At 47.5% G+C, this 13,317-nt stretch overlaps 1 protein-coding gene and 1 long non-coding RNA gene across 3 annotated transcripts in view; one reads left to right on the top strand and one right to left on the bottom strand.

Moving 5' to 3' along the window:
• Positions 1-13,317, bottom strand: part of LOC137323561 (uncharacterized) — a 180,732-nt gene that overhangs the window by 37,001 nt on the left and 130,414 nt on the right. The gene's annotated exons all lie outside the window — the stretch shown is intronic.
• The window catches only part of lypd6 (LY6/PLAUR domain containing 6), a 227,070-nt gene that overhangs the window by 175,151 nt on the left and 38,602 nt on the right, over positions 1-13,317 (top strand). For both annotated transcript variants that reach the window (XM_067987173.1, XM_067987172.1), the window contains exon 3: positions 12,911-13,092. In XM_067987173.1, coding sequence (XP_067843274.1) covers positions 12,975-13,092 — 118 coding nt within the window. In that variant the 5' untranslated portion in view covers positions 12,911-12,974. The remainder of the gene's footprint in view (positions 1-12,910; positions 13,093-13,317) is intronic.

The raw sequence follows: 13,317 nt of genomic DNA, 5'->3' as shown, positions 1-13,317 counted from the left end.
AATTGGGCCACCGGTAGTTAGAAAATGGGTGGGAATTTGTCCCACCAAAACTCCTCCCACCATGTGCCACTGTGAAGCCTTCAAACAAATGGGTGATTTGATGGTGGGGATATCCTGTACAGCATTTCCCAACATTCGGGTGTGCAGCTGGTCAAATGGGCATCCAGGGTTGCTTGGGATCACTGTGGCAGCAGCTGATTTAAGGCACACAGGTAGATAACAGCAACCCTTAACATTGTGGGAAATTTGTAGACTGTTCTAATTACTTTCTTTTTCTGCTGGCACCGAGCTTCTCATGAGCCTTTGTGCCAACTTTTCCCCCTCTCCCAGCATGATTACTGGCACCAATGTATTTCCCAATGGGGATCTTCAATCTGAGGTGTTTGAAAGAAGGGAAACCCCCAGAGAAATGACAGGCAGGACAGGCTAAATGAGAGGTGCTCTATGCCTACCGCCAGGACCCTCACACCCACATCTGCGGTTAGAGGTGGCCAGACCTCATTTGGCAGACAGTTAGTGCATGCGGAGGCTCACCTTCCTAAAGAAAATTGTGACAACAGAATGGATGGCGCCACTAAGATAGGTGAATACTTGCCTAACTCTGATGACAGATGCTGCCTTGAAAGCCCCCAATCATAGCATCATGCTTTCAGTGGTGCATGAAATAAAACATACCACCGTGATCCTCAGCTAGCATGTCCTGATTGGATGCACCCACCAAGCCACCACCAACCATATCTGCAGGCTCTAGTATATCTACCTGCCAATGAATGTGCGGAATTGACTTCACAGGGTCCAGATCAGCAGAGAGCCACAGGAAGAGCAGTGCCATCTGCTGCAAAAACACCTGCAGCTACTATGCATTGTAGGCTGGCACATCCAGTGACATTAGGTTCAACTCTGACCTGAATCTTGTCTGCAGCCCTTTACAGGCATGCTACAATGCTGACCCCTGGGGATGGTGCTGTGGGTGGCACAGAGAACTCCCGTCCTTACAACTAACTCATGCAGCACCACCCCCACTTCAGCAACCACCACTTTTTCCCTGTCAATTCTTAATCACCTGTTCAGCCTTGGAAAAGACCACTATTGAGTTGAGATGCATTATGAACCTTTCCAAAACCTTTCTGAAGTCTGATACTACCCTTCAGTTGTCCCCTTCCCTTTAAACTTCACTTATGTGCAATTTAAATGTGCTCCCTCCGCCTGACCAAATCTATACATGAAACTATATAAAAGAACTAACCTTGGAAAATTGGGTGCAAACATCACACTTTTCATTTGAATCTACGTAGACCTGACACAAGCTATTTGGATCTAAATTGTACACATTTCAGAAAATGTAGGCTCAAAGTACAAAGGCTGAAGAGTTCAAAGGGCATGCGAGTTATGTAGGCCATTTACTTGTGCCTTATTGTTCTGTTGTGTATCTTGTTTATCCCATGTGGTTTCAATAAATAAAGGAAAATGGTAGGAAAATACTGCAGTTTATGAATGAAGTTGTAACTGAAGACAGTTGCAGTGCTGGGGTGCGTGCATTCATCTGGCCCTTGCTTCCTATGTGCGTTGCAATGCTGACGGAGTGCAGGGGATTAATATGGTCGGGCTGGCTATTTACATTCTGAGGATGAGAGTTGGCAGGCTGGGACACTTCAGATATTGCCTTGATGACTTGTGTGTGGAAGCTGGTGAGTCTGTGAAACTTTAGTATCGCAAAGTAGTGCAGATTAAAAAAAACAAAAATATTGTTAGATCACTTTAACTGAAAATTGATATTTTTTTGTTTTCAGCGGCTTAATTTTGGTGATTACCAGTGGTCTATATAAAAGAACTATATAATCTGAGAAACAGCTGCTCAGGTGGCTAGCTAAGAACACATCTTCAATAATGATTACTATATCTAGTACTTGTTTCTGTCCTCAGTACACAGAGCTGAGTTCTAAAATCATGCACCATTCTTGAATAATATACATTTACTAAGAGAAATGCGATCTCTTTTGTCTAGTCTTTTTTTGTGTCCAATTTTCTATCCTCTTCTGACTCGTCACAAAAAAGGTTTGTATCTTTCAGGTCATTTGATCTTATCCATCCAGAAAATCGCCCCCATCATCTTCGCATTCCAGCTTTAATGTCCACACAAACAGGCAGACAGGATCTTAATTTAACATCTCAGCTGAAGGGCACACCTCCAATAATGCAGCAGTAGCCCAAGTCCTGGATTGGGGCTAGAATCCAATTCCTTTTGACCCAGGCGCCAAAGTGACAGCACGCTAACACTCCTTATGCTTATGATACAATACCAAAGGCACAACAAGCCCCCAGGTACCTTCTGCAAGTGTCCAAAGGATTATTGCCAGGGTATTTGACCATGGGGGCAACACAGCCTTGCCAGTTCCCACGTCACATGCAGGCACATGAGTTTACCAGAACAGTGATCAGGAACAGAATTCCTGACTGCTTTCCCCCTCTTATACCAGAATGTAAGCAATGTTCCAAAATTTAACCAATGAAGTCGTCTCAATCTTGCATCATTCCTGAGAGAACTATTAACACATTCTCTGGTACCAGAGAGTAGGTATTGGGCTCTATTTTAGCACCCGCGATCGGGTGCGTTCCTGGCGGGGGGGCTCCGAAAATCGGGGATTCTCGGGGTGGGTCGGGAGCCCGGCTCCAACCCGCCCACTTCCGGGTTTCCCACAGATGAGCTGACATGCGCGCGCAGCCCCTGCATGTGGGACTCCTGCCGGCAATTAAAGCCGGCGGGGTGCCACTTAAGCTATTTATTTTGGTATTTCAGGTCGTTTACAGACCTGATTAACGAGATATTTTTTTTTATTATTCGTTCACGGGATGTGGGCGTCGCTGGCGAGGCCAGCATTTATTGCCCATCCCTAATTGCCCTTGAGAAGGTGGTGGTGAGCCGCCTTCTTGAACCGCTGCAGTCCGTGTGGTGACGGTTCTCCCACAGTGCTGTTAGGAAGGGAGTTCCAGGATTTTGACCCAGCGACAATGAAGGAACGGCGATATATTTCCAAGTCGGGATGGTGTGTGACTTGGAGGGGAACGTGCAGGTGGTGTTGTTCCCATGTGCCTGCTGCTCTTGTCCTTCTAGGTGGTAGAGGTCGCGGGTTTGGGAGGTGCTGTCGGAGAAGCCTTGGCGAGTTGCTGCAGTGCATCCTGTGGATAGTGCACACTGCAGCCACGGTGCGCCGGTGGTGAAGGGAGTGAATGTTCAGGGTGGTGGATGGGGTGCCAATCAAGCGGGCTGCTTTATCTTGGATGGTGTCGAGCTTCTTGAGTGTTGTTGGAGCTGCACTCATCCAGGCAAGTGGGGAGTATTCCATCACACTCCTGACTTGTGCCTTGTAGATGGTGGAAAGGCTTTGGGGAGTCAGGAGGTGAGTCACTCGCCGCAGAATACCCAGCCTCTGACCTGCTCTAGTAGCCACAGTATTTATATGGCTGGTCCAGTTAAGTTTCTGGTCAATGGTGACCCCCAGGATGTTGATGGTGGGGGATTCGGCGATGGTAATGCTGTTGAATGTCAAGGGGAGGTGGTTAGACTCTCTCTTGTTGGAGATGGTCATTGCCTGGCACTTATCTGGCGCGAATGTTACTTGCCACTTGTGAGCCCAAGCCTGGATGTTGTCCAGGTCTTGCTGCATGCGGGGTCGGACTGCTTCATTATTTGAGGGGTTGCGAATGGAACTGAACACTGTGCAGTCATCAGCGAACATCCCCATTTCTGACCTTATGATGGAGGGAAGGTCATTGATGAAGCAGCTGAAGATGGTTGGGCCTAGGACACTGCCCTGAGGAACTCCTGCAGCAATGTCCTGGGGCTGAGATGATTGGCCTCCAACAACCACTACCATCTTCCTTTGTGCTTGGTATGACTCCAGCCACTGAAGAGTTTTTCCCCTGATTCCCATTGACTTCAATTTTACTAGGGCTCCTTGGTGCCACACTCGGTCAAATGCTGCCTTGATGTCAAGGGCAGTCACTCTCACCTCACCTCTGGAATTCAGCTCTTTTGTCCATGTTTGGACCAACGCTGTAATGAGGTCTGGAGCCGAGTGGTCCTGGCGGAACCCAAACTGAGCATCGGTGAGCAGGTTATTGGTGAGTAAGTGTCGCTTGATAGCACTGTCGATGACACCTTCCATCACTTTGCTGATGATTGAGAGTAGACTGATGGGGCGGTAGTTGGCCGGATTGGATTTGTCCTGCTTTTTGTGGACAGGACATACCTGGGCAATTTTCCACATTGTCGGGTAGATGGCAGTGTTGTAGCTGTACTGGAATAGCTTGGCTAGAGGCGCAGCTACTTCTGGAGCACAAGTCTTCAGCACTACAGCCGGGATGTTGTTGGGGCCCATAGCCTTTGCTGTGTCCAGTGCACTCAGCCGTTTCTTGATATCACGTGGAGTGAATCGAATTGGCTGAAGACTGGCTTCTGTGATGGTGGGGATATCGGGATGAGGCTGAGATGGATCATCCACTCGGCACTTCTGGCTGAAGATGGTTGCAAACGCTTCAGCCTTGTCTTTTGCACTCACGTGCTGGACTCCGCCATCATTGAGGATGGGGATGTTTGCAGAGCCTCCTCCTCCCGTTAGTTGTTTAATTGTCCATCACGACTGGATGTGGCAGGGCTGCAGAGCTTTGATCTGATCCGTTGGTTGTGGAATCACTTAGCTCTGTCTATAGCATGTTGCTTCCGCTGTTTAGCATGCATGTAGTCCTGAGTTGTAGCTTCACCAGGTTGGCACCTCATTTTTAGGTACGCCTGGTGCTGCTCCTGGCATGCTCTTCTACACTCCTCATTGAACCAGGGTTGATCCCTTGGCTTGTTGGCAATGGTAGAGTGAGGAATATGCCGGGCCATGAGGTTACAGATTGTGCTGGAATACAATTCTGCTGCTGCTGATGGCCCACAGCGCCTCATGAATGCCCAGTTTTGAGCTGCTAGATCCGTTCTGAATCTATCCCATTTAGCACGGTGGTAGTGCCACACAACACGTTGGATGGTGTCCTCAGTGCGAAGACGGGACTTCATCTCCACGAGGACTGTGCGGTGGTCACTCCTACCAATACTGTCATGGACAGATGCATTTGCGACAGGTAGATTGGTGAGGACGAGGTCAAGTAAGTTTTTCCCTCGTGTTGGTTCGCTCACCACCTGCCGCAGGCCCAGTCTGGCAGCTATGTCCTTCAGGACTCGGCCAGCTCGGTCAGTGGTGGTGCTGCCGAGCCACTCTTGGTGATGGACATTGAAGTCCCCCACCCAGAGTACATTTTGTGCCCTTGCTACCCTCAGTGCTTCCTCCAAGTGGTGTTCAACATGGAGGAGGACTGATTCATCAGCTGAGGGAGGACGGTAGGTGGTAATCAGCAGGAGGTTTCCTTGCCCATGTTTGACCTGATGCCATGAGATTTCATGGGGTCCAGAGTCAATGTTGAGGACTCCCAGGGCCACTCCCTCCTGACTGTGTATCACTGTACCGCCACCTCTGGTGGGTCTGTCCTGCCGGTGGGACTGGACATACCCAGGGATGGTGATGGAAGAGTCTGGGACGTTGGCTGAAAGGTATGATTCTGTGAGTATGGCTAGGTCAGGCTGTTGCTTGACTAGTCTGTGGGACAGCTCTCCCAATTTTGGCACAAGTCCCCAGATGTTAGTAAGAAGGACCTTGCAGGGTCGACTGGGCTTGGTGTTTTTTTGCCGTTGTCGTGTCCGGTGCCTAGTGGTCCGTCCGGTTTTATTCTTATTGTGACTTTTCGTAGCGAGATTTTACAACTGAGTGGCTTGCTAGGCCATTTCAGAGGGCAATTAAGAATCAACCACATTGCTGTGGGTCTGGAGTCACATTTAGGCCAGACCAGGTAAGGACGGCAGGTTTCCTTCCCTAAAGGACATTAGTGAACCAGATGGGTTTTTACGACAATCCGGTAGTTTCATAGCCATCATTACTGATACTAGTATTTTAATTCCAGATTTTTATTTAATTAATTGAATTTAATTAATTGAATTTAAATTCGCCAGCTGCCGTGGCGGGATTTGAACTCATGACACTGGATTTTAGTCCAGGCCTCTGGATTACTCGTCCAGTAACATAACCACTATGCTACCGTACCCTAGGAGGGTTGGGATTTTACAAACAACTGGGACTGTTTCTCGTACTGGGGGAAACACTCCTAGTTGAAATGGACGTGTTGCAGCTATCAGCCTGTGGCAGCTGCAAAGGTCCATTTGACAGGTGGGGGTGGGGAGACCCTCGCTCATTGCAGGAGGCCACTCTGTCACTTTGGACAAAGTTTGGCCTCCACCACCCTCCTCCTAACAATAAAATTCACAAACTTGCACACTTACCTGGGGTCCAGAGACACGTACCTACCTTGCGGACCCCCTCAGATGTACATCTTCCGGATGGGGGCCGCTGTAGCTGCAGTCATGACCTCCTCGGAGGGTGAACAGCATCACCAGCTTCGCCGGCCACGCCGTCCACCTCTGACACGTGGAGCTCCACAACACAGTGCTGTGACACATCCACCTGCACAGCAGGAGGGAGGGCAACCGCAGAGAGAGATGCGTCGCAGAGGGCACTACCCTCGCCACAGGGTCCACAGACTGAGGCTCAGCTTCCTGGGCCTCTCTAAGCAGCAGTGCACACGGAGGCTCAGAGTCACTCGCCATGTAGTCGTGGACATCTGCAGCTTCCTTCATGCCGCGCTGCTCCCGGCTGGTCCGAGCACCATCTTCTTACCTGTCGCTTTCAAAGTCACCACTGCCCTCGACAACTTCTCCTCCGCATCCTTCCAGGGTGCCACCGGGGACATTGCCGACGTCTCTCAGTCGCCTGCACAAAAGAGCCCTGCAAATATACACCTACACCCACTCTGCAGTGACACAATGGATGGCATCAGGTGTGGGTCTTCATTGTGATCCTCAGGAAAGGGCATTATTGCACAAACCAGACAAGATTCGCAAAGACGTAGCAGTAGTGTTGCCAATATAATATGTGATGTGAGTTGAACAGAAATTAATTATAAGTAAAAACCATGACAAACCCTCAAACACCCTTGTGCATCCCCTTCATGCTCATGACACGTTTGCCTTACGCTTCCTACTGCACATATGTGATGCATGCCCTGTGGCTGCAGCACAGGTAGTGGCAGATTAAGTGAGGCTGACTGTGAAAGAGATGCATGAGAGGGTGAGTATGAGATAGAGCCATGAGATTGTATGAGGATTGTGTTGAGTGGTAGTGGTGGGATGAGTACTGGCGAGGTGAGTAAGTGCAGGTAAGATGAGGATGAGGTTTGAGTGGGTGTGAGGGGTGATATGACAGAATAGTGTTGGCTATGCAGAAGGAGGAGTGGGGTGGGGGCGGTGATGTGGCAGACGGAGTGTAGGGGAATGAGTAAGTGTTCTCACTTTGGCTGACCTACTTAGGTGATTGCAGCGCCTCCTGCACTGTATGCAGGTGGGCGATATGTTGGTGGTGCAGGTGACCTCCTCTGCCACCTCGAGCCAGGCCTTCTTGGTGGCAGAGGCAGGCCGCTTCCTCCCGTCCACTGTGGGGAAGATCTTTGTCCTCCCCCTCCTGCTCACCCCATCCAGTAAGAGCTGGAGTGAGGCATCATTAAACCTGGGAGCAGCCTTCCCCCTGGGCTGCACCATGCTGTAATTTTTCCTATTTGTTGCAGCATCTGTCAGTGGAGGACTGCCCCTTTAAATAGAGCTCCTCCAGCTGACAGACCTTAGTGTGCCTGCGCAGTCCGCCCACCACGCAGATCAGCAGCGGGGAACCCGGAACAAGACATTTTGTATAAAAGAAAGAAGAAAGGAACCTTGCATTTATATAGCGCCTTTCACAATATCAGAATGTCCCAAAGTGCTTTACAGCCAATGCAGTACTTTCTGAAGTGCAGTCACTGTTGTAATGTAGGAAATGCGGCTGCCAATTTGCACACAGCAAGGTCCCGCGAACAGCAAAGAAATAAATGACCAGATCATTTTTCATAAACTGTTGATTGAGGAACAAATGTTGGCCAAGACACTGGGAGACCTTCTCTGCTCTTCTTCAATATAGTGCCATGGGAACTTTTACGTCCACCTAAGAGGGCAGATGGGGCATCGATTTAACATCTGATCTGAAAGATGGCATCTCCGATAGTGCTACACTCCCTCAGTACTGCACTGAAGTGCTAGCCTAGATTATGTGCTCAAATATCTGGAGTGGGGCTTGAACCTATGACCTTCTGACTCGGTAAAATTGCTTTGCTGTCCTGTACAGGTAGGCATAAGTGCTCAGCTTACCTCTGACCAAAACAAATGGGCAGTAATGTGGGGGGAAAAGCACTTCTTGGGTTGATATTCCATGCCACCAGAGGCATTAGGCTAGAAATTGGGTCGTGTAGCGCCCATTGTTTTGGCGCTACGTGGTCTCCCGAAGTGCCGAGATGGCTTCTTGGCTGCGCACGCTCGTTTCCAGTGTGACGTGCGCCGGACGCCATCTTGGTATAGGAGTTTGCGCTTGCGCAAATACCGAACGCCGGCAGCATGTAAAGTAAGGAGAAAATGGATACAATCAATGTGCAATACTGATTTAAAATGATAGACACCATTTTGGGACTTAATGCTCAATTCATGCACAGTCTTAACCACAGCCATCTGACCGTGTCTTAGAGTGCCTGAAGGACCTCCACCAGCGCTATTTAAAGGGACCATGCAGGATTTACAGGTTAGTGGCTGGATTATTGCTTCTGGCTGCTGATGCTTTTGTAACTGTTTTTGGAGGTCTCCTATACTTGAATAGTAGGACATGGGGACATAGCCTAACATTTAGAGCCAGGACATGCAGCATTGAAGTTAGGAAACGCTGCTACACGCAAAGGGTGGTAGAAGTTTGGAACCCTCTTCTGCAAACAGCAGTTGATGCTAGTTCAATTGTGAATTCTAAATCTGAGATTGATAGATTTCTGTGAACCAAGGGTATTAAGGAATATGGGGCTAAGGCGGGTATATGGAGTTAGGTCACAGATCAACCATGATCTCATTGAATGACGGAGCAGGCTCAAGGGGTTAAATGCCACGGCCACTTGCTGCCTCCTAATATGCGCCACCTTCTCCTGCAAGAATGCGGGATGTGTGTCTGGGTGATGTGCCAGTCATGGTTGAATAGCTGCCAGTGTGTGTGACCTGTGAGTTGTGGGTGGACGGCTTGCAACAGTGGTAATTTGTAAGGGTGAAAGAAAACATCTGATTGGCAGAGTTGAGTACTGATGGAAAGAGTTTGTTGGTATGTGGGTGATGGGGGGTGTAGTGCGTGGAGCAGTGGATGCGGCCAGTGGTGCAGTTGGTAGGAAATGCCACTTGACAGTTGACCTCACTCACCTTGACCACTTGTGTCAAAGCATTGAACTTTTCCTGCATCCATGTTCGTGGTGCTGTGCGCCTGGCATTGACTTCATCCCCCGCTGCCTCCCACTGCATTTTGACCATATGTCTGGAGCGCCTCTTGCCCCCATGAGGATATAGGACGTCCCTCCTTCTGTCTACCTCTTGCACCAAGGCCTCTAGTGCATCAGCAGAGAACCTTGGTGCACGCACTCTCGAAGGCCTGGTACAAACTCAGATCGGCAGATTGGTGAGGTCTGGCATCCAGATTGGAGGATGTGGGATTTAGTAGTGCGCAACCTTTATTCAATGTTTTAACATAACTCAACAGTTTGTAAACATAGAAACAGGACCTACATCTGTGTTTTACGTGTGCGGTGCCTGATCTCTGTTCAGACTCTGTGCAGACAACAGATTGTTATTTTTAGCGAGTAACAGGCACCAGCTACCTTTAAGAGATTTTAAGAGCCATCCTTCCTTTAAGAAATTGGGGCTCCCCCTGCTGGTGGAAAGTCCGCATTTACTTCAATCATTGTGCAAGGCCGAGCTTTCAACGCTGCTTGTAGGTAAGTACTGAGGCTGGATGAAGTTCTCATACTGCCTGTGCAGGGGTCATCGGGCGCGGGTTAATAGCGGATCGCGCTACTCACGCCCAATAATAAGCATTGTCCCAATTTTTTTTTGTTTCCCCCATTGCTTCTGTTTTACTTGCATTGCACGGTTGCTGCTGAGGTAAGTCAGGAGGTGGGAGGTGGAAGGCAATCGGGAGGGGGACGAGCAGTCGACGGCAGGTGCCTGTAGTTTTAATGTGGAACCGGGGGGAGCACTTCTGCTCCTCCTGGCTCCACATTAACGTAAGTATTTTTTTAAACTTACCTTTTTTGGTGGTGGACTCCAGCGTCCCTTTAATGATGACTCGTTAGGTTGCATGTTGACCAAGTAATCCTGAGCACAACAGGCCTGATGTCGGCTGCGTTCAGGGCAAACCAATTTCTGGTTTGGGCCTTAAAACAGGCATTAGGCCCCTTATTATCATATTTGAGGAACTAATAAGGTAGATAGTCAAAATCTTTTCCCAAAGGTAGGGGAGTCTATAACGAGGGGACATAGATTTAAGGTGAGAGGGGAGAGATACAAAAGGGTCCAGAGGGGCAATTTTTTCACTCAAAGGGTGGTGAGTGTCTGGAACGAGCTGCCAGAGGCAGTAGTAGAGGCGGGTACAATTTTGTCTTTTAAAAAGCATTTGGACAGTTACATGGGTAAGATGGGTATAGAGGGATATGGGCCAAGTGCAGGCAATTGGGACTAGCTTAGTGGTATAAACTGGGCGACATGGACATGTTGGGCCGAAGGGCCTATTTCCATGTTGTAAACTTCTATGATTCTATAATGCTTGTTTACGATGGTCAGCAAGGATGCCTCTACAGCGCCCAAAATAATAAGCCATTGGACATTTTTCCAACACTGTTCGGGCGCAGATATTTGGCCCCCTAAATTGGACCTCTTTGCACCCATTTTACCTAGAAAACGGGAGTAACAAGGTACAAATTCACCCCCAAGATGTCTGTCAGTAAATCACTGGTGCTGTCACAAATTAATACCCAAACTGTATGTTGCAACACACAATTGTAGGAGGCTGTAAAAGCCCATAAGAAGTACTTGGACTCAGTTGGAAGCTCTCTCGCCTTTGGGTCAGGAGGTTATGGTTCCAAGTACCATACCAACGCATAATCTAGACTGACACTCCTGTGCAGTACCTCATTGTTGGAGATGCTAGTTTTAAAATGAGATGTTAAATCCAGGCCCCATCTGCTTTTCGTGTGAATGATAAAGATCCCATGGTACTATTCAAAGGAAAGCAGGGAGTTTGCCTGGTGGCCTAGTCAATATTCCAGAATTGACTAATACCATAATTTATTTAATTGCTGCTTGTGCGATGTTGCTGTTGCATTAACCTAACTAACAACAGTCACTGCACTCCAAGAATAATTAATTGTGCGAGATGATTTGATGGTATGATAAGGTCCTGTATAAATCCAGGCATCTTTTTGCTTTCTTTTAATCGACTGCCGTAAATCTAAATATCATCTTAGTTGTACGACTGCCAAGTAATTGTATCCTGCCATTTCATTATCTTTGAAGGGTGAGAATAATTATAGAAGAGTGTAGTTAATTTTCTATAACATTTTTATTTGATAAAAGCTAAGCTGCTTGCTTTATTGGGTTTTCAGGTCTGTTACATCGAATGAAGATACTGGTAACTCTTAGAAAAAATTTTTTGAAGAAAGTTTTGATTCATCTTATCCGAAAAATTAAATATAGCTGCTATTTGTCAAATGTGGTTAGTACTGGATAGGCAAATGGAAGTCTGACTGTGATCAGCTGATCTTGTTTGAATAAAAAATATTGACTTGTGAAACACTTACGATGTTTTAAAGCAGAGTGCATTGTTCCTTCCTGATATGTGCTGGAGTGCTTTCCTCTATCCCTTTTAGTAAGTGGTTGACAGAACATAACGCACCAAAGCAAAGCACATAGCCAAAGTTTTCCCTCTGACCTGCCGGTAATGTAATCTAACTGCAGACAGGAATGGAACGAATTATAGGGGTCATTGGTGTGCCTGCATTAAGCCTTGCCCTGCTCACAAAGAGGTTTATAATTTGGGAGAATCAACCTTTTATTAGGTGCACTGAGCTGGAAGGGAAAATATTTATAATAACGTTTTCCCCCCAGGAAGTCGAAACCTTTTGTGTCCTCATCTGGTGATGGTGAAGAAAACATGTCCTCACGTTAATCATCTCAGACAAATGAGCAATTGTATCCTTTGCTTCATGAATTTGTCAGTTAATTTTATGGGCATGGCGGCAAAGCAAAGGCCACAGTGTTATGATGGTATCAGCCTGAAGCAGCAGTGGATGAGTAGCTGGGGAAAAACATGCTATAGTAGCCCACTGAGGCGAAGGTTCAGCTCGTAAAGGCTAAGCGGATTTGACATTTTCGTACTTCGACAAAAAAAATGTAACGGATCGAATTATCCAAAACCGTACCCTGAGCAAATTCTGGAAGAAACAACTTTAGAGTATTACAACTTTCTTTGTTGTTTAGCTGGCTGAATCATGCAGCTGTTTTAGACTTGTTTTCCTCCCCCCACCCCCCCTGTCGTCTGCCCAAGACCCCATCTGCTTTACTTGACGTGCTGCCAAGGAAAAAGAAGTCACTGGCAGAGTTGTCAGTCAATTGCCAAAGAGAATCGGCTCGGCTGGTTTGATCTGTGGTTGAATGAAATAGAATCCTTTGTCCTGTGGCTAATGCAGGGAATCCTCATCTGCTGTAAGATAGATGTCTTAAATATGAATTTTTAAAGCTGAGTTGGAGTCGGGGGCGGGACTGTGAAATCGTAAGCTTGTCATAATACATCTCTACTGGTTAACAGTTCTTAACTGGCTGTACCTGCCATTCTGCTATTTGGAGTCGATCTAAGAAAACTTGCTGCTTTGTTGTTTTCAGGTACTTTTTACCAAAGAAGAAGGCGTCTCGTTGGATATCTGTATGCTCAAGCCCAAGACCAGCAATGGAAGCCCGGCCTGCATTGGCCTGGGTCCTGCTGCTGAGCCTAATTGCTGACTGTATAAAGCTGGTCCAGCCTCGGGATTTCACAGTGAAAGATATCATCTACCTCCACCCTTCAAGTAAGAAATGATAAGTGGGATTACATTTTCTTTTATCTTGTACCTAATCTTGCAACTGTCGTTGAATAACACAAAGACATTTTGATTTTGAAGAAATGAGAATTGTCCATAATTTATTTGATCAAATAATTGGTACTTTCATCGTTGTGTACTGACATCTGCAATTTTGATGACTAGATACAACCGCACATGGTATGGCAAACATCCTTACTGAGGCAATTTTGT

The sequence above is a fragment of the Heptranchias perlo genome, chromosome 7 (genome assembly GCF_035084215.1).
Source record: "Heptranchias perlo isolate sHepPer1 chromosome 7, sHepPer1.hap1, whole genome shotgun sequence".
NCBI lineage: Eukaryota > Metazoa > Chordata > Chondrichthyes > Hexanchiformes > Hexanchidae > Heptranchias > Heptranchias perlo.
This window is presented reverse-complemented; position numbering and strand designations above follow the sequence as displayed.